This window comes from Camelus ferus, chromosome 8 (assembly GCF_009834535.1).
Source record: "Camelus ferus isolate YT-003-E chromosome 8, BCGSAC_Cfer_1.0, whole genome shotgun sequence".
NCBI classification, from domain to species: Eukaryota; Metazoa; Chordata; class Mammalia; order Artiodactyla; family Camelidae; genus Camelus; species Camelus ferus.
In genome coordinates this window covers 51,870,292-51,892,335 of record NC_045703.1, presented here as the reverse complement: position 1 = coordinate 51,892,335, position 22,044 = coordinate 51,870,292, and the positions used below count along the sequence as shown (strand labels likewise).

General features: G+C 41.7%; 1 protein-coding gene and 1 non-coding gene across 2 annotated transcripts in view; one reads left to right on the top strand and one right to left on the bottom strand.

Moving 5' to 3' along the window:
- The window catches only part of ECT2L (epithelial cell transforming 2 like), a 63,265-nt gene extending 42,262 nt beyond the window's left edge, over positions 1-21,003 (bottom strand). Inside the window, exons 1-3 of the mRNA XM_032485034.1 lie at positions 20,871-21,003; positions 12,941-13,074; positions 11,493-11,605 (exon numbers count right to left, since the gene is read on the bottom strand). Coding sequence (XP_032340925.1) covers positions 11,493-11,605; positions 12,941-13,042 — 215 coding nt within the window. The 5' untranslated portion in view covers positions 13,043-13,074; positions 20,871-21,003. The remainder of the gene's footprint in view (positions 1-11,492; positions 11,606-12,940; positions 13,075-20,870) is intronic.
- On the top strand, positions 12,678-12,750 carry TRNAG-ACC. Its single transcript has one exon. It is a non-coding gene; the product is annotated as a tRNA-Gly (tRNA).
- Positions 21,004-22,044: the final 1,041 nt, after the last annotated feature.

The following is a 22,044-nucleotide window of genomic DNA, read 5'->3' as shown; positions in this document are numbered from 1 at the left end:
TTTAGATATTAGCAATAAACATCTGCTATAGTCCCAAGCCACCAGATAGCAATCGAGACTCTTCCCTGGAACTCCTGATTTCCTCCAAACTCAGTAGAATTACAGATAATTGTGACTAGTTTCACAGCTGATTGGAAACTTTGGTAATAAGAACCTACCAGAATTCATTTACCTAAGGCCACTGAGACTCCAAGACTTCTCCCTCACTGCTAAGTGGCTTCTGCTGCCCTGTTACTGGGTCCTAATGAACACAGATTAACTCAGTGAAAGAAAAGTTGTGACTCTGAACAGATTTCATCCTGCAATGGGTCTTCTTGGTCCTAAATTCCCATAGAGTGGGTCAAGCCTCAGAAAGTCCCAGTGTGAAATGAAAATGGCACCTCCAATTAGGAACAAAAAAGACCTTAGGTACCCTCACCCCCAGGTTGTTGAATATCCACTAGACCCAGAGGCAGTCTGGACCACACATTTACCAAACTGCTGGCTTAACTAGAGATTCACTTACAAGTCTTGGGAGAAGGAAAAGTTCTGCCTTGCAACAGAACACCAATTAATACACGTAGAGGAATTAAGTAATGAGAAAATTACCACCTGGCAGCTATCATAGTAATAAGTGTTTCAGATAAGAATCATCAATGGACGCTAAAACTAGTAGGTGAAAGTTTGCTGAGGAAAAGGATATTTGCATAGATTCAAATACTTTTTAATTAATTTAAAACTAATCACTCAAATCCTTTTTAGTTATTTATAAATTAATAAATATAAAATACTTAATAATTAAGCATCTTAGCCAAGTGATAAAAGTCACAAGCGGTGGGACAAATTGACATGCTCTGCCCCCAAAATGACCCAATGAGAAGAACACAGCATCCAGTCTGTGTTTTTCCTGCCAAGAGTGTACAACCTCAATGTAATCGTGAGGAAATACCAGCCAACCACAAACTGAAGGTTGTTCAACAAAGTAGCAGATCTGTCCTCTTCAAGTGTCATGTAAGAAAAGACAAGGAAAAACTGAGGAATTGCTCCATTGAAGGTGGAGATAGAGATGTGAAAGCTACATACAGTGGGTGACCCTGGATTGGATTTGGACTGAGAAGAAAAGGATGATTATAAAGGACATTGTTGGAAGAATCAGCTGCATTGAATGGAGTCTGTGCATTGGGTGGTAGTGCTGAATCAATGTGGATTTTCTGATATTGGAGGATGTACTGTGATTTTTTTCAGCCAAGTCTGCTTGTTTTTGAGGAAACACATACTGAAATGCTTAGGGTTAGTGGGGCATTATGTTTACAACTCACTCTCAAATATTCAGAATAATAAAGCAAAAATGGCTAAATATTAACAATTGAGGAATCCAAGTGAAAAACTTAAAGGAATTGTTTGTACTATTTTTGCAACTTTTCTAAGTTAAAAATTATTGTAAAGAAGTGTGTGTTTTTTGTTTTGTTTTTTTAAAGAAGAAGCTAGTTGCTTCAGTTCCAAGTTTTAATGATTGTCTATTATTTTTGTGTGTTTCTACTCCCCTGGCATTATTTTATTTATTTATTTTAAAATTTTTATTTATTCTTTTATTTTGGTAGGGGGTGGGGAGGAGGTAATTAGGTTTGTTTATTTTTAGGGGAGGCACTGGGGATTGAACCAGGTCCTCATGCATGCCAAGCATGCGCTCTACTGCTTGAGCTATACCTTCCCCCTGCCCTGGCATTATTTTAAATTGCTACTTTTTCTTGATCCCCATCCATGCAGCTTTGTCACAACCAGACCAGAGACAAAATAGAATGGCTTACAATGGGACCGTGGTCTGGGGAAAGGTTAGGGTGCGGGTGTAAGAAGGGGGCAAGGAATGGAGTTGTCCATGCGCTGGGAGCACCAAGTATCAAGACAGAGTGTCCCTTAGGGATCTTCTCAGTATTGATTGAAATTAACATTCAAACTGAGTGAGGCTTGTGACACCAAGAACAGTTAATCCTAATGGATCACTGACCTAACTCCTCACTGTCTGAGGAAGGCTTCACAATCATTTCACTGGCCCCTGAGAAACAGTTTACTCTCATTTGGAATTCTCAAGCAGATCAGTAAAATTGGATGCAAAAACAGAAATATTTTCAGCCTCCTCTTCAGAGACAGGTCTCATATCTTCAGAGTTTTTGTCCCCATCCTCCATTCCACCCCACAGCATCTACTGTTCCATTCCAGCAAAGCAAAAGAGAATTGAATCTGAGTTACTTTTTAAAGTCAACCTTAATTATACAAGTTTTATATTTGTCCCTCATTTACACTGCTACAATGACACACTCAAATATAATGAATCTTAAGCAAGAAGAAAAGAAAATGCTTCAGTTAGATTAAAAAAAAAATCAGTACGTGAGGAGCGGAGAACTAGGGTAGTTTGCAGTAATGACATTGTGGCTCATTGCATTTTAGTTAATGTCTTGAAGTAAGAAATCCGTGAAAAGAAATAACAACATGTAAGGAGACAATGAACAAAATGTGCTTTGCTCATTTGTTGTGACAAGGATAGCTTCATTTAAATAATTCATGATAATGCTTTGCAGCGTGCTACTGAATACACAATGTGTGCTTTGCAAAAATAACAAGGCTTAGTCTCTGCTCCAAAATTTCTGGTAAGAAGTAGAAAGAAGCTGCCAAAATTGTGATGAACTGACAGGGGAGCAGCTTGGAGAGGTGGCCCGGAGATGGCCAAGTGGATTGGGAGGAGGTCCCTGTCATCTAGTTGCCTAGGTAGCACCCTCAGTCTTGTCTGGCAGCTTTACAAACACTCTATGGTATGGTAAGGGTCTGTGTTTGGTGGATTTCCAATGGATGCTGGTGTCACACCAAGTAACAGCTGGGCTTGGAGTGTACACAAAATGCAGAACCGCATGCTGAAATCTCCAGTGAATGAGAGAGCAAAGCAGGGTCTGGGTACAGCAATAAGAGTGATTGAAGTGTTGTGTTGTTTTTTTTTTTAAGATTTAAAAATAATTTGTTTACCCTGATTCATAAATAGTCAAATAGATACACATAAGCATCAAAAACGAGAAGGTTAAATCTAGGTCGTGCAACTACAGGTAATTGGTATTTTCCTCTTTTTGCTTATGCACATTTTCCAATGCTTCTACGAAAGCCCAGTGTGACTGTTGAATAGACAAAAAGGGCCCACGGCTTTCACACAAGTTGTCCCCTCTAGGTGGGACACTCATCCTCCAAGTCTTGGCTTGTCTAAATCCTACACATCCTTCAGATTCCAGCCTAAATGTCCAATCCTCAGGGGAGGCTTCCCTGATCCCCTGGACTAGGTGAGGTCCCCAATGCTTTCCCTTTGTCACTTAGCACAGTTGGAGCTATTTCTTTGCTATCTATTGGGCTGGCCAGGCCTCCCCTTGGATTGTCGAAAATAAAGGATAAAGCGTGCACATGGACTTGACTTCCCTTGTGCGATTCTTATGATTATATAACTTTATTGTGTCTAATGAAGCAATACAGTCCTGAGGAAGGAGCAAGAAACCTTCTCTGGGAGCAGCATGGTGGATTCAAGTCACATGGCTGGTAAAAAGCAATTTTGCAACGTATAGGTAACCATATACGGTGATGTTAGTGGGTTTTTAGGGTGATATTTCTGGGGTTCTGCCAGAATCCCCTCACCTTCCCAACAGGCTGACTATTCCTGCTCCTCGAGCACTTCCCCTTGGGAGGCTCCTGTCGCTCACGGAGCCCTGCTTAACTAACTTTCACATCCTTTGCCGCAACCTGAATCCTGTACACTTAGATGTGCACTGTAGTCTAACTCAGGCTCTATTTTTGTGTTTCCATTCTTGCTTACCCTCAAATTTAGTCATTTTTTGGACTCATTCACCATTTGAAGTCTTCCTCTTCCCCTGGACTGTGAGCCCCACAGAAAAGGCACGGTGGCCGTCTTGGGTGCTGCTCTGGCCCCAGCACCTGGTGTGGTAGTTGTAACTTAGCAGGCGGTAAATAGATACATGTAAATTAGAATAAAGGATGAAAAAAAAGAAGTTGGAAAGCAGGAGGAGAAAAAAATCACTGCTTGTATTAGTTTCCTGATCATTTATAACAAATGACCACCATCTTAGTGGCTTAAAGCAGTACAAATATGTTTTCTCAGAGTTCTGGAGGTCAGAGGTCTGACATCAGTTTCACAGGGCTACAGTCAAGGTGTTGGCAGGGCTGGATTTTTCTGGAGGCTCTGAGAGGAGAGCGTGTTTCCTTGCCTTTTTCAGGTTCTAGTAGCTGCCTGTGTTCCGTAGTTCATGTCCCCTTTCTCCATCCTCAAAGCCAGCAGCCCCGGATCTTCAAATCTCTCTGTATCTCCCATCATCACAATGTCTTCTCTTCTGACTCTGATGTCTCTCGCATCCCTTATTAGGACCATTGTGATTAAATGAAGCCCCAGTGATGTAGGATAATCTCCCCAACACAAGACCCTTAATCACAACTGCAAGGCCCCTTTGCCATATGAGGTAACACTCATTGTTTCCAGGGGTTAGGGCGTGGACTTACTTGGGTGCCATTATCCAGTCTACCACATTGCCCTAACTTCTGAGACATGTAAAACACCCCTAGATATTTCCAGTGGTGCTATAGAGTGCCGTCAGATATTCAGTGAGATGCGTGGGTACTCACAGTTCCCATTTTAGGGTAACTTTTAGTCTCCTGAAGTATGAACTTGAGAGAGCAGGAGTCTTTTACACTCTGTGTAGTGTTGAATCCGATGCACTAAGAACAACGCTTGGTACACAGCAGACCCGCAGTGAATGTTTGTTCAGTGCTGGATAAATAGGCTTTAGCTTTTGGCACCCAACGTTCACTTTCCCTTTTTTAGGTAAAATAACCTCAATTCCTATTTGGTGGTCTATGTGGTTCTATAAGAGCTGACTCCACTCCTGATGCCAAAAAGTGCATGATTAAGGCTAATTCAGTTCATGTGGGTCAAGCACATGATTTAAGGCTAATTCAATTCATGTGGGTCAATCCCGTGGCCACAGCACTTGGCAGAAGTGGGCATGGACCTAAACTAGTTCAGAGTGAAACCAAGGACATTTTTTTCTTCTAGACACAACTGAGGAACCATAATGAAGCCATGACTGCTGAAGGCAGAGCAGAGGGGCAGAAAGAAATAAGTCATTGGTTTTATTACTGAACTCCCGGATCAAGCTTCAACTGCAGCCAAACCTACCTCTGAATTTTCCAATTATATGAGAGTAAAATATTTTCTTTATTTTTGTGTCAAGTTTAAGGTTACTTACAATGAAACTTTCTAAAACCACTAAGAAGCATCGCAAGTGAAAGATGAAAAACCGACAAAACCTGAGCAAGTACTTTTGTTAATTGAGACTAGAAAGGACAGGACTCTCGTACGGTCTGTGTTCCTGCTTCCAAGAAGGAGCAGAATCAAAAGGAAGATGAAGCCTTGAGGCCTTCAGGTCACCCAGGCTCTGTGTCTTACACTTGGCTGCGGATCAATCACCCTGGGAGCTTAGCCAAAACAGCTTTTCCGCCCCATCCCAGGTGTGTTGAGCTGAAATGTCTATGGATGAGGCTCGCAGTTTGTGTTTTCACAAACTCCTAGTGACTCTGCTGGGCCTAGCCGGCCTAACATCGGTGAACTTGACCTTCCGTTGGTAGAAGAGGCAGCTAGCAGATCCTGATGCTTATGCCAAAGTCAAGTACAAAGTGTTAAATACATGTATGGTGTCCATCAGAGAATGTATAATCCTTTTTGAAGCCCTGAATTAATTAAATACTTAGACTCTGCATGAGGCTCTGAGGGGCTCTCTTCTATGTGTAAAGGACATCTGTCTGACTGCTAAATGCTTTTTTGTTTTTCCAAATCTAGCTGGTTCTCAGCTACATTCTCAGAGTTATGAGAAGTGACGACTAAAAAATGGGCTGTTATGGACCATTTTAAAACCGATTTATCTTCCTTGCACTTTTAATCAATAAGGAAAATCAGGGTAGCTCCAAGGTCAGTGAATTCAAAGATTCAGTGTCATCAAGGGTTAAGGATTTTCTGTATTTTCACTCTGCCGCCTTGATGGTTTGCTTTGGTCCTCAAGTTTGTTCCCCGAGGTGGCTCCCAGGTGACAGACCACTGTGAGCAGAAGTCCGCACACAGCAGAGGCCACAGGGCAGAAGAGAGCATGTCCTTTCCTCAAGTTTCTTTTGAGGTCCCTTTGAGAGTGAAGAGAACCCTCCCAGCAGAGGGCAGGAGGAAAGATGACGCACTCTCACTGAACACTTGCTGTGTACTAAGAGCATCTGACTTCTGCTAATACGTGCTAGCCAGTGGGGGTCTCATGGCAGCCCCTTCTGCTCTTACTCTGCCACAACCCTCCTGGAAAGTTCCTAAAGAGATTTTTAAATGCAGAACAGAGACTAACGGCCTCTTGGCACCTTGGTTCCACTTTCCAATGAATTATCTATTGATTTGACTATTCCTACACAGAAGGTGAAACGACACTTGGTAGATCTGGAAGCTAATATCACGTCACTTATAAATGGCTGTATTACCAGGGCTGCTATATTTGAGAAGTCATGCGGTGAACAACTTTCAATCCACTCACACAGATGACAGTGTGAAATAGCACCCCCTAGAGGTGTGCAACATAGCACCCTAGGGTATTAGTACTATGCATAATTCATTTGGGAACTGCTTTACAGAGATCTTGAATTGATTAAAGAAAAGTCTTGAATGAAGCCAAGTAGTAGTAATACCCTATATTCTAAAACTTGTAGTATCTCGAAAAATTCCTTCCTCCTAGAGAACTATCCAAGGAATTTTTTTCCAATTATCTTTTTGTTATTGTTGTAATAAGGAGAATTTTACACATCTTCATTCGTTCAGCAAGCATTTATTGAGTGGCTACTATGTACCTGGTATTGCTCTAAGTGCCAGGGACAGAAATAGTTATCAGGAAAAAAAAAAAAAAAAAAGCCCCTGTTCTCATGAAGCAATCTTCTAGCAGAATAGGCAGAGGGTAAAAAAATAAGCATATACTATGACCAATGCAGTGTCAGGTGGAGCTACCTGCTGTAAAGAGAAGTGAAACATTATACAGGGGACTGGCACCACTTACAAAATGGGAAGTGAGGACATCCAGTGCGGGGGCTTTGCCTGATGGAAGCCAATGGCCTTCCCACCACCCACTTTTCCTCTGTCTCCATCCCCTGCCCAGTAAAACAGCTTCGGGTTTTGGTTTCTCTTTTCCTTTTAAACTCAAGGATTCTCTTTCTCAGCTTCATCCACCCCTAAAACCCATCCCAACAACAAATGCTAATATTTCATGTGGTTGCCCACGACCCTCTGATCTATGTGAAAGGACAGAAATATGTCCAGAATATGGCACCGAGGGGAGGAGAGTCAGGATGACCCACATTTTCAGGCCTGTCTTGGATATCTAGAAAACAGTATGCCTTTGAACACTCCTCTCTCCTCTCCACCACCTGCACACAGAAACATCCTCCTTTCAGATGGACGTCAGTATCTCATAGTGATGTGGCTGTTCTTATATTTTAAGATTCATCTAGAAGTATATTGTCTCTGAAACATTTATGCATTAGATTTCCTCACAGATGACAGCTGAGATAGACATCCTCAACTGAGCCGTCCCGGGGCTGCCTATGAACAGGCGGTGTGTGCACAGACGTAGAGTCGGGGCCGGTGTTCTCTTGACTCTACACTAGTCAGTACATTTTTCTGCCCTCCAACCCCATTTCCACTTGGTTCTGATACAGACAAGTGACGAGAGCTAATCCTTGCCTGTTTGTAATCTCCCTCACCCTACTTTCTCCCTACATTCACACACAGACACACACCCCCAATCCATTCATCTCTTGGGAATGCAGTTGCATGAATGTTGCCCCACCCACCAGGAAAAGCTACAAGTTTCAACAGCTCCAGCCCCAGCAGGAAAGGCCTTTGTAGGAGGCATTACCTGCTAATGAACAGAAGCAATTTGAAACCGGTCCCACCAGTGTGATGAGGTGACTGATTCAAACTTCTCAATAGGTTTCTCCAAGTGTGACAGACACAAACAACCCAGTTTCCTTTAAGGAGTCACAGGAAAGGTCAGCCTAGTCAAGCGGCAGGGGGACAACACCCCTGGACATGTGGCCACAAGCACAGTATCTGGGGGGAAATGCCATGACAGAGGTTTGTGAAAAATTGCTGGGGGTTAAAGATGAGCAGGAAAGGCTTCGGGGAGGGGTGGCAGGGGAGGGTGGCACTTAAGTTGAGGTGAGAGGGAGAAATTGCCAGAGGGATGGTTTAAGAAGGTGAACCTTTGAAAAATGTTTTAAATATCATAAATCTCCATTTAAGAAATTTTCCAAAACCTTAACCATATGGAATATTTATTAGGACAGAAAAGAAAAATCTTAGATATTTAAACATATCTTGTAGAGATTAAGAAGAAACTTTTAACAAACATCGTGACAGCATATTTCTGACCAATACCACAGTATTCTGTTCAAGCTTTCTAACTGCCTGAGTCAAAACAAAGTTATTCAGAAATTATAAAACAAAGCATCCAAAACAATGGCTTCTTTGCCTGGAGAACAAGGTATTGCACAAAGACGCTTGAACTTACATACAAAGATTTCAGGCATTCAAATCATGCTAAATTCTCTTGTTTATTCACAAGCTTACTCACAGTTATGGGGGAAACAGGGACTATAGGAAAGAAATGCTTAATAATCAGAAGTTCATTACAGGGTTACCATTTGACCCACCAATTTCATTTCTAGTTATAAACCTAAAAGAAATAAAAACATCCATATAGAAAAACTTATACACAGAAGTTCATAGCAGCATTACTTACAGTAGCCAAAATGTGGGAACAACCCAAATGTCCATCAACTGAGGAATGGATAAAGAAAATATGGCATATCCATACTATGGAATATCGTTTGGCAATAAAAGGAAAGTATTGATACATGTTATAAAATAGATGAACCCTGAGAGCATTATAATGCATGAAAGTAGCCAGTCACAAAAGGCTACATATTATATAATTCTATTTATATGAAAAGTCCAGAATAGGCAAATTTATAGAGAAAGAAGTTTGTGGTTGCACAGGGCTGGCAGACTGGAATGGTAAATGACTGCTAATGGATAAGGGGTTTCTTTTGTGGGTGATTAAAATGCTGTAAACTTAGATTGTGGTGATGGTTGCACAAGTCTGTGAATGTGCTAAATCCACTGAACTGTGCCCTTTACGTGGATGAATTTTATTGTATGTGAATTATGTCACAATAAAGATGCTTAGAAATGTTATTGTATTAACTTTAGCCTAAAAATGAAAATGAGCTGGGCTTTTGGATTTAATTAAAATCAAGCTCGGCTCACGTTGGATTAGACCACCTGCACCTGGTGTCTGCAGACGTTGGTAAGAGAGAAGACATGGCTGATGGAAAGAGATGCGGAGGAAGCAGTATAAGAAAGACTTCATCCAGACTTTGGGGAATGAACTAATTGATGTTCAACAACAAAAACCACCACAACACATTAAAGATGGTTTCAGGTTGCCAAATCTAGAGACCAGAAAGTGACATATAACTTCCGCTGAAATCAGTAGCCCCCAAACATGTAATGACAGCTTCATGGAACTATGAAATACATACAGCTTTCTGTAGAAACACAGCCGCTATCCAACAAAGCAAAGTAATTTCACTGAACCAGGTTAGTTATTTACATGTCCTTGTTCCATAGAAAGAAGAACTCAGGTACCAGACAGTGGATGCAGTTTTCAGTGAAAAAAAACATCAGGCCTAATGTTAATGAGCCTCAATGTACACCACAAGATCCCTAACGACCTCCAGTGGTCACAACGAAAATTGCTTGGTTTGTAATACAGGAGACTAGACAACCATGCCCCACAGAGTAATTATAGGTATGGGGTTTGATCTATTATTTTATCATGAAAGCTACAAAGTTGGAGCCAAAGAAAACCTAGCCAGTGACCACCATAAAAATTTTCCTTCTCCCTGATTTTTAAGCCTTGACTGAAGAGCCTCTTTGTGGCTTGTCTTTGCAGCCTCTTTCAACACAGAACTAGAAGATGTCTGTCTCCCCACCGGTGACTAGGTGACCCCATCAGGGACAATCCACTATGAGCCCACGGATGCAAAAGAAAGCTGACAACAGAAAAGGTGAGCTTGTGGGTAGGAGAGATGAAATGGCTGATTGAAAGAGACAGGCAGGCAGAAGTGTAAGCAAATGAGAGGCAGGTATTGTAAACAAATGAGCTGATTTGGTCTCACACAGCTCTCAGATACTTTTTGATAACTACCTAAGAAGTTTGAAGGTTAGCCTCTCCCTCCAAGAGCATCCTACTTCTGGTTGTAATGAAAGCAACACCAAATGATCCCTTACCCAGAGGTCCACTGAATGAACTTAAGTAAATAAGCCCAAATTACTTCATATGGTCTCTTCTGCAGACTTGATGACATCCTAGCTCTCTGCCCTTTGGGTGAAATGTTCACTCAATTAAGAAAGGACAGTGTTCCAGAAATAGGATTCCATTATGACCCCTGTTGTTGGTCTCATGCTGCCAGAAATCCCCCAGTCTGACAAGGCCATTTATTTGGAGACAAAACATGGGAACCCATCCTTTTAAGCACCTACTGGCCTGGCTGGATTCTACAACCAGGTACAGGCATGCTAGAGGGCTGTCTAGAATATTTGATCAGTCCACATATCTGAATACCTTTAATTTCATCAAAGACAGTCCACTTCTAGCATTCATCTGGCAAGTTAACAAGCCACTAGTTGCTCTGATAATAACCAATGTTTGGTGTGCTAATTAGCAAAGTACCTGATAATAACTGAGACACTGTGACCTTTCCAATACAGTGCTAACTAACCACCCCTGGAGTACCAACTCCTGATACAAAAACTGGCAGCCCCTGAGTGTAAGTTCAACCAACAATTTTCATGTCACACCATCCATGCTGGAGTATTTTTAAAGTAAATTACAGACATAATAGGATGCAAGGGAAAGAATAAGAGCCAGGACTTACTGGCAATCAGACCACTGCCATACAAGTCTTGCCCAGATTCCTAAATGTTGCTGCTATGGTCACTTCTCAGATAATTTTCAGATCTATCCATTCATGTAACAAATATTTCAGAGTACTTACCTGTATATAGTATATCATTTGATATATCTTGTCTGTCTGATAGTTCCAAGGAGAATTTAATATACCAAGAGAATGTTAAAAGTTCACTGACTGACGCCATTTATAACTTTTTGCAAAATGAAACAACCCGCTGTGGTATGAAGGTGTTCAAGCCCCCCCAAGGCTCCCTTTCATCCTCAGAGAGAAAGCAGCACTAGAGAAGACTGTTTATAAACCTTAAATATTGATTGTTTTATTTTTTTTTCTAGAGGAAAAAAAAGAAACTCTTAAAGGTTATATGAACACTTTATGGTATTTTCTTTAAGATAATGACATCATTAGGCTACATTTACCTTAATTGTGATTTACTGCATCGTAAAAAAATCGTGAATAAGAATTCTTGACGTTGCTTGTTAGTCCAGAGGTCAAACCAATGACTTACAAGAGCAACTCTTTCCTGAAAGAGCTGTAAGGAGAGGGGGTGACATTTTCCTTTATAGTTCTACACATTCTTAGTTACTAAGCGATTGTTGGCAACGTAACAACCTCACAGCTAATATTTACATAGCACATTACAGTTCACAAAGCACGTTCACATATGTAGGAAGGGTCTTTCCCTTCGCTTAAAATGCTTTTATCCAGGGATGCAGATGAGCCCAGGCTAGTTGGGTGGGCTGGTGGGGAAGGCTGGTGGGGATGTAATTACAGAAGTGCCCAAGGGCAGCCCAGGGAGGTCACGAATCCTGACTCTTGTTCTACCTAAGCTAATATGGCCAGGGAAACAGAGCCCAAACATCTCATCTTGAAAACACATACAGTTCACTTGTTTAATTGTGAAAACAAGGCCTTTTGAAGTAGGTATGATTTTACTAACCTACAGTCCTATATTTTCAGAGCACCCACCAGAGTGGAAGTTAGTAAATATTGCTGAATAGTCATTGTTAGGAATGTCTCCACGGAAAACATACACCAGGGAACAGCGTCCCCCTAAACCTGGTTTCAGTCCAGTTTTACTCAGATGACACATATAAGCTCACATTACTAGTCAGGCTTTGGTCCCAGCCCGGCTGGTCTGCTTCCCTTCTGAACAGGCCCAGACCACGCATGCGCTCTGGGGACCCAGGCAGCCTTCTCCATGAAGGTCTGGCAGAGCTGCCTGGGCCATTCAGTGACCACTTGCCCCATTACCTTTCAAAGGAGGGGGCATTCCCAGGCTCCATGAACTATATAATTGGCACAGGAGGGAAAAGAGAATTAAAGAAACACATATCAACAGTCTCCACACCAAAAACCACCAAAAGCACCTTCTCTTGTCTCCTCCCCCTTCCAGCAGCCAGCGTGGGTCCCAGAGGTTTCCGTTTTGCCTCTGGAGGTGCCCAGAGGGCAAAAGTGGAGGCAGATCTGCACCTCCCATAAGAATAGAGTTGTGGACTGGGGTAAAAAGAGACTGTCTCTTGGGGCAGGCAAATGTAGGTTTGTTTTTGTTTACAGTGACTCAGAAACTAAGTTCTTAAAACAAACAAACAAAAACAGGAGGGGAGGGTATAGCTCAAGTGGTAGAGCGCATGCCTACCGTGCATGAGGCTCTGGGTTCAATCCCCAGTACCTTCATTTAAAAAATAAATAAATGAAAAATAAATAGATAAACCTAATTATCTCCACCCCCCCACCAAAAAAGAAAAAAACCAAGTTCTTTACAAGTATTTATTTTATTTTAAATGTGTCAACATAAGACCCAGAATATCAAAGTAAAATTCACCTTAGAAATTTACCCTGGTTTATACTAGAGGGTGTGACTCACCTGTCGATTTAATGACTTGTTGCTAAAAGGTGTCCAAGCACTGAATCTTGTGTGGAAGCTCTCCATTTCCAGGGTTTCCCTGGGAGAATTCCCAGCTGACATCTCAGCAAATTATTTTCGTCCAGTCCTAGAAACTACAGGTTCATTTCAATAGATGTTCAATTAAAACCCACCTAGAACATCCAGCATATTAGTGTTGTTCTTACAGGAATAATAAAATTGCAACAATTCATTTATATATTTATATATATATATGTTTATATAGATAAAATTAGAGCAATTCATATCTATCTATACCTAGATATATATAGATGTCCATACAAATATACACAGGGAGTTCATGAACTCTAAATCACTGCGAGTATTCTCTCCTCAACTACTTGCACCCAAATGGGAATCCAAACTAGAGCTGTTTTTAACTTTGCTGGGAAAATGACTCAGCAATTCTTATCAGCCATAAATACTGACTCTCTTTCCCTGGAAAGCAAGAATCTGAAGGGCTCAAAGAGGGCACCCCACTGCCTAGCTGTTGAGGACGTAAGTGGAAGATATAGAGAAAAAGAGGATATAGAGAAAAAAATCAGACTAATATATTATCTATTGCCACATAGCAAATTGTCTTAAAATATAAAAGCTCAAAACACGAAACTCTTATTGTTATCTCAAAGTTCCTGAGGGTCAAGAACCAGGCACAATGTAGTGGGGCACAGTACTGTTAGTCTACTAGGGCTGCCTTTACAAAATACCACAGACTGGGTGGCTTGAACAACAGGAATTTATTTTCTCACAGTTCTGGGTGCCATCAGGGCAGTTCTGGTGAGGCCTCTCTTCCTGTCTTGCAGACAGCAGCCTTCCTGCTGTGTTCTCACAAGGCCTTTATTCTGAGCACACAGTGGGTGGAGGTAGGAGGCACTCTGGTGCCTCTTCCTCTTCTTATAAGGACACCAGTCCTATTGGGTGAAGGGCCCCAACCTTATAACCTCACTTAACTTCTACTACCTCTTTATAGGCTTTATCTCCAGATGCAGGCACATTGGGGGTTGGGGCTTTAACACATGAATGGGGGGGGGCACAATTCAGTCCTTAACAGGTACCTCTGCCTCAAGTTCTCCTGTAAGTTGCAACCAAGGTGTTGGTCAGGACCCCAGTCTCATCTGAAGGGGCTGAAGCTCACGCATGTGGCTGTGGCTAGGATTCGGGTGCTCATGGGCTGCTGGGTGGAAGGCCTCGGTTCTCACTGGCTGTTGGCTGGAGGCCTCTTTTGCTGTCCTTGCCACATGGGCTTCTCCATAGGGCAGTTCACATGGCAGCTGGCTTCCATCACAGGAAGCAAAAGAAAAAGCACGAGAGGGCACACAAGAGGGAAGCCCCAGCTTCCTTGTAGCCTGGCCTGACACCACAGTTGACAAGACTTTGGGTGTCTTGGGATGGGGTAAATGTATTCTGCATGTGAAAGGCTTGTGAACTGTTGGTATATTGACTGTACATATGGCCAGGAATAATTGCTCCCTTCCCAGCCTTCCCATCAAGAAGTGGAGTCTAATTGCCCTTCCTCCCCATGAATCTGCACTAGCACTGCCTTGTTTTAACCAACAGGTTGCTGGAAGTGATGATATATGACTTCTGGGCCTGGGCCTTAAGAAGACTTGCAGTTTTTCTTTTTGCATCTCGAGATCTAGCTGCCATGTAAATAAGCTTGGGCTAGGTGACTGAGTGAGGAGAGGCTCCATGGAAAGGCAGAGGTTGAGCCAGCCCCCAGCTGTTTCGGCCACCCCAGTCAAAGCACCAGATGTGTGAATGAAGCCATCTTGGGTACTCCAGTTCTAACAGAGCTCCCAGGTAAATGCAACCACACGAGTGAACTGAGCCTACAACAGGAAGCAGAACTGCCCAGATGAGGCCAGCCAACCCATGGAAATGTGAAAAATAATGATTCCTGTTTCAAGCTGCTAAATCTGGGGACTGTTATCCAGCACAGACTGACAAAGCCATGCCTTGGTGAGCATCTAGAATGCTCATCTACAGCTGGTCAAAGTGTAAATTAGTATAAGTACTTTGAAAAACTGTTTGGTATTATTTTGTAAAGTTGAACATATGCATACACTTGACCCAGCAAGAAAGCATGCACCTGTGGGCCAAATAAATCAACAAGAAAATTCATAGCTGCATTGGATAGCTCCAAACTGGAAACAACCTAAGCAACTATCAACAGTTGAATGGATAAATATATTGTCATATATTCATGCAATAGAATGCTATAGATCGATGATCTGCTACACACAACAATGTGCACGAATTACACATGTAAGATGAAGGTGGAAACAAAACACATTTTGTATTGTATCATTTATACAAAGTTCTATGCTAAAGTATTAGAAGTCAGGTTAGTGGTTATCTTTAGGGAGAAAGAGAAGGTAGTGACTAGGAGGGAGGATGTGAGAGGTGATTCTGGAGTGCACGTACTGATCTAGCTGTGGGAGCCTGGGTGAGTTCACTTCAAAATTCATTGGGTGCTACACTTAATGATTTGCCTATTTTTCTATATCTTCTATTTTGATCCAGAAGTTTTAAAACAATAACATAAACACTACTAAGTTGTACAGTAGTACAGTAACAATAAAACACTACTAAATATCTAGAAAAAATTAAAGTGCAACTTTCTGAAGTAAATTAGAAACCTTAACTGAAAAAAAAATTTTAAAACCTAAATAAATGGAGAGATAGGCTTGATTCAGAAAAATGAAGAGACTCATTTTCTCAAATTGACCTACAGAGTCAATGCAATCTCAAAAAACTCCTAGAGAGGTATTGTGGAGAAGGGGCGGGCGTGTAACTGGAAAAGCTGATTCTAAAATATTTTTGGAAATTTAAAGGGCTAAAGTATTCCAGACAGTCTGGAAGAACAAAGGACAGAGATGTGTTTCTAGACTTTAGATGTGAATCAAGACTTATTAAAGGCGCAGTGATATGAGGACCTGGTATTAGTGTGGGACAGACAATGAAAAGAGGGGAGCAGAAGAGAAAGTCCAAAATAGACTCATGCAACCATGGGCACTTCTGAGATGACAAATCAAAGAGGAAGAGAGAGATGTTTCCATTTATAGAAAACAGAGTATCTATTTTAAAAACAGAAAAGCAGTTGGTCCCCTTTCTAACACTGTACCACACACACATCAGCTATGTGGGGGCTATTTTATATACAAAATCAATTACACATGGTTTGTGAATGCCCAGAAGACAAAATTAAGAACAATGGATGATGTCAGAGAGATGGATTTCGGCTCAGTCTAAGTGGGAAAACAGTCACTTCAGCAGCACTAGCTGTCTCAGGAGGTTATGTCCATCCCAGACGACATTAAAACGCAAACTGGATGACCGCTTTTTACTGAAATTCTAGCTAGATTCAAGCATCAGAAATGTGTAAGTTTCTAAGCAACCCTCTATTGCTATAAATTCTAAGAGAGGGAACAATGTAAACTTCTTCAGTCTGGAGTTGCTGAAGAAACTTTACGGGCAAGTCAGAAGAATCTGAGAATTAGACAAATGCTGGTGGTGCCTCTACTCTTACTACACTTCAGTGAGATAGAAGCGCATTTTAAAAAAGAACATCTCAGAAAGGTATGTACCATATTAGGAACCATTTTAGAAATATTACAGAAGGGCAGCATGACATGGCTGAGCACCAGATGTGGACCCCTGCTCTGATCACCCCAAACTGAAGCTTGAGAAGTAATTTCATCCTTGAGCCTCAGTTTCCTCACGTGTGAAGCAAGGCAGAGATGTGTCTTGGCAAACTGCAGGATAATAATCTGTTGTTCAGATAAAAACCTGATGGCAATGTGGAAAATTAAATACCTCTCTCTGAATCAACATTAAACCAAGACAAATCCTTAGCTTCATAAGATGCCCAGCTGTTGTTATGTGAAATCTCTCCAAGAGCCAACATAAGGGATTTTTATTTAGCAAGTTCTCAAAATTGTTATTATCCTCTGTGTTAAGAGATTACTGAGTTACAAAATGAGTGAAACATTACAGAAAGAATAGTTGCTATCTCTGCTGGTGGACTTAAATGTGTGAGTACAGTACATCATATATAGACATAAATATAAAGATACAAATTCCCACAGGATTTTATTCATTCTCTAAGATGTCAACATTACTGACTAGTTATTCAGTCCAGGGAGAAATGGCATGCTGGCAACCACTACTTCTTTAAATGGTATGATCTTTTCATAGTCCAGCATTTCTCCAAATAGTAGCTCCATAAGAAATTAGTAAGTATTTCCCAGAAAAACAGGATCCATTGTTAAATATGCCTGGGAAATGATTGGTTGAGCAAAACTAAAACCATTTCTTTTTTGTAGGATGTTTTGGAAATTTAGTGTGTTGATGTTCACGGTGACTCTCCAAGAGGAGGAGATAATATTCAGCATTTCCCTTGTTCATTGTTATAGGAGCCTATCATGGTGTGTACTGATTATCTGATGTGTGTATCATCATAGTTATCTAATGCCATGTAACAAGCAGCCCCAAAACTTAGTTGCTTAAAACAATAAGCATTTATTATCTCACAGCTTCTGTGAATCAGGGGTCACGCATGACTTAACTAGGTCCTCTGGCTCAGGGTCTCTCACAATCCAAGTGTCAGCTGGGGCTATAGTCATCCCAAAGTTGGACTGGGGAAGGATCCACGTCCAAGCTCATGTAAAGGCTTGTTGGCAACATTCAGTTCCTCCCTGACTGCTGGCACAAGGGCCTCAGTTCCTTGCAGGTTGTTTGTTGGCTGAAGGCTCCCCTCCCATGTGGGTTTCTTCACAGCTTAGCTCACAAAGTGGCAGCTAGCTTCCACCCAAGTAAGCAAGTGAGAGGGCAAGAGAGGGCAGTCAAGGAAGCCAGAATCTGTGTGACAAAGTCTCAGAAGTGATATACTCACTTCTTGATTAGTCAGAGCAGGAGTCAGCAAACATGGGCAGCAGGCCATATTTGGGGCAGCAGGCCATATTTGGGCCACCACCCATTTTTGTAAATAGTTTTATTAGAAGATAGCTAATGACATTTATTTATGTACTGTCGGTGGTTGCTTTTGTGGTACAACAGCAGAACTGAGTGACTGGGAGAGAAACTACATGGCCCACAAAGCCAAAACTGTTTACTCTCTGGCCCTTTACAGAAAAAGTTTGGCAACCCCTGCATTAGAAACAGGTCTAGCCCACACTTGAGGGAGGAGAGTCACAAGGGCATGAATACCAGGAAGCTAGGGTGGTGGGAGCCATTCTAGAAGCTGCTACCATAGTGCCTGCCGACAGGTGGGGACTTGGCAAATATTTGCTGAGTGAGTAAATGAATAATTGCTCACGTCTACCAATTTTCTAAATTCAAGGGCTGAAAAACAAATTGCTAGCCAAGAAAAAGCCAAATTCCGTCACTGATTATTAGGATTTGAAAACTGCGTCACAACTGTGACAATTTATCAACTTGTGTGATCTTCTTAGTTAATTTCCACCATTATGTCAAATGAGTTACATGGTAATATAAACTTTTAATTAAGTTCATACGTAGATCTGACAGATTGTTCTCTCATGACATCAGCAAATTGGAAGAAAGGGTACTTATTTGAGATTAGAATTCACTCTGGGGCAAGAAAACTTATTGTGAATTAATGTTTACAACAGGGGAGTTACAATACCTTCTAATACCAACAGACACTCCAAACATAAATGTACAAAACCAAATTCTCATCCATTTTTCATCTTTTCTCAGTATCCTTTCTCCAAAAGCCCAATTACTGTACCACAAAGTTCTTCTTTGATCACTTAGGATTTCTCGTGTTTTACACAAAGCAGTGTATCCATTCTTGGAAGAGTAAAGGGCCTGTTGCTGCTTTGCTTACTGTCCAGTTTTCCACTGAATCGAAACTCCAGCATGAGTGACACAAACTGGAGACCTCTTTCTTCCCTCACTCTATAAAACAAGGGCTCTAAGTGCTTCTGAAGTTTGGTGAAAAAAGCACTAAAATAAGAGACCCCAATCTGTGGCTCTTCTCATGTATAACTGGATCCAAGAAGCATGGTTAGTAACAAAATCAAAGTGGGAGGGAGCAGGTAATAGATGTTATATTTAACACCCTACTTTTTTGTGAGTAGCTATTCTGACTGGCAAGTGTTAGTAATTCTCTTTCCCATACCTGAGCTTGTTTAATCCTCCCATTCACCCTGGGAGATTGATTACAGAGGAGAAGAACAGAGTAAAGAAAATTGTCCAGAAGGTCACACAAGTAGTAACTGGCTATCAAGTTTGAAAATTATACTGGGTTTTTCTAAAAGTGTGAGTGTAACTTGAACTGGATATATGACCGCTATGGGTTAATTTGGGATTACAATTTCTATTTGGTGCCCGACTATTCTTTACCACTGACATATCAAGGAGGAATTCAGCCATTGCCACTGGCACCTCAGTGCTCAGGGAAAAAAGTGGGGTGCCTGTTGTGTGACAACCAAAGCCAGATTAAGGGGTGAAATTTGTAGGCAATTGCCAGTCCATACAGAGAGCTAAATCATCACTGGAATAAATCAGAACCATGTTGTTATTAACTGTTCCCACAGATGACTGGTTACACAGCCGGAGGAATGTAAATTAGTCTCGTCCTGCTCCACCATATGAGACACTGACTTGGGAGTGAAGACAAAACAAAACATTGTTCCTTGGCACAAAGGTACCTACATTTGAGTACTTTTGCAATTCACTCATGCATGTTGTACAATGATTCGTTTATTATCCAAAATTTAACTCCTTAAATATGCCTCCTCAGAGGTTGTGTGGTTCTAGATTGCAGAAAAGAACTAGAGTATAGGAGAAGTGAGGGTGATAAGTGAAAAAATAGAAATGAAAGATAATTTTTATTAAATGTACAAATAAATAATAAATAATGAAAGTAATAGCATATTTTGAAGAAATCTACCCTATTAAAAGCATGAGAGGGGATAGGAAATACCATCCTTGTGAGCCAAAACTGGACATACTCAAATGCTGGCTAAAATTAAAATTGCTATAAAATTAAAATAATAGCAAGAAGCGACTATATTATTTACATTCAAGAAAAATAACCAGTTATTGTTGTTCTAAAAGTTTCAAGTTTCAACCCCCCCCCCTTTTTCCCAATGGAAATAACTGGTTTTAGAGCATGATTTTTGCGGTTCCTGAGGTACACAAATGTCAAGATGGGCGTGAAAACGATTTCTCAGGTTTTCTGAACTTGAATACATGAGATGTCAGGATATTCTGATACGATATGTGGCAAGATTTATTAATAAGCAGAGCATGAGTACTTTTAAAAAGATGAATATTCATAAGTACCATGATTTTAAGATTTCATCCTCTTGATCTCTGAGCTATTCATGAATATAATCCAGTTCATCAAATCTTGGCATATTAACTCTCAGTGCTACACAGTTCTAACCACAAACTGTATTCATAGTAGAGTCTTTGTATTTCTGCTTCACTGCCTCCCCACCCCTCACCCCACTTCCCACGTTTCGGACTCCGGACTCCACGGTAGGAAAGAGGGAGAGAACTGGCAGGAGGGAGGGAGTCCGTGTGAGCCTCTTTGGAAACCTATGAAAATCAGTGCTCAGTGACTTAACTCCATTTCTGTCCCAACCGAGCGCTCTGCAGGACATAAGAGTTTACTGGTCACAGCCCAATTCAAACCTGACCCTAGGGCAGGGATAGTGTTCTTCTCCCAAGCGCCACTTCAGCCTTTTGGAAAATTATGGAGCTGCTCAGCTTCTCCAAGGTCACCAGGGGAGCCCAGTGAGGGCGCTGCCTAGGGTCTTCCCGCGGCTGCACGGGAACTAAACCAGCCTGCGCACTGGGCCCCGGGCCCCGACGGCCCCAAGCAAGAGCTGTGAGGCCGAGAAGCCAAGAGCTTTACCTCTGACAGCTGGTGGAGAGACCCGGCTCCGAACGGATGCTTGCTCTTTGGAACGCAGAACGCAGGACCCCCAGCCGCAGCCTGGGGAGGGGGTAGGGCCTGCAGCGGCTCGTCTCCATAGAAACCTGACAACACGGCCCCGCCCCGCCCCGCCCCGCGGGCCCACAGCTCCAAGTCACCGGCACCCGCGCCTTGCCCGCAGGAGGGCCAGAAACCTGCTCGCCTGTGGACCACGCTCAGAGCGCCAGTGCTGCACCGGCCGACACCTCCCTCTCCACTGCTGCTGGTTCCCCGTGACTTTGTCATTCTCCAGGGAGTCTGCGATGGGATCCTGGGCGTCGCTGCAGGTCCCAGAAGCCCCTGAAGGCACGGAGCAGAGGGGAAAGACCCAAGAGACTTGGATACTGAAGCCAACATTTGCTTGGTCTCAAAGCCAGGAATTTTAAGGCTGTGGCGTTTCGTATCTTCAGCAAACCCTCAGAGTATTTTAATACTTACTATTGCCAATTTTCACATTACACAGGAGGTACCAAAACCAAATCAACATCCTTCTTAGTTTCTAATGGTTCTAGTCAAAATGCTTCTACATATTTATTGTGAAGCCCGTAAGGTTTTTTTTTTTTTTATGTAGATAAATAGTTACCGCCATGGGAAGATGGTCACAACATGAAAAGCATGTTAGAAAACCATATGAATAGTACTATCTAATTTTTATAAATAAATGTCTATTTTAAGAAGCCTGGAAGTACATTAACAAACTTCTTTTAGTCATCTGTAATTAAAATTTTTCTACTATAAATATGCAACATCTGTATAATAAATAATAAATGTTAGTCTAATCGTTTTATTCTAATCTAAGCAACTCTTTTTTTCTTGTTGCCTTTAACATATGCTTAAATTGTGTGAAAGGATACAAATTAGATAAACTAAAAATTTGTTACCTGGGACCTACATGGGGTTCCTTGACACAAAGGACAAATGAACCAGCTGAATAAACAAGGCTGATCTGCCGCTCTGTCACGAATCCACAGGAAACAGCTTTTGCGTTACTCTATCTCAAGACTCATCCAAGAAAAACATGTCAAATGGCGAAGTTTTCTTCTGCTCTGTCAGACCTTAAATGCTTTTCCCCCTGGAATTCCTATTCTCTCAACCCAACAGAAAAGTTTTGAAG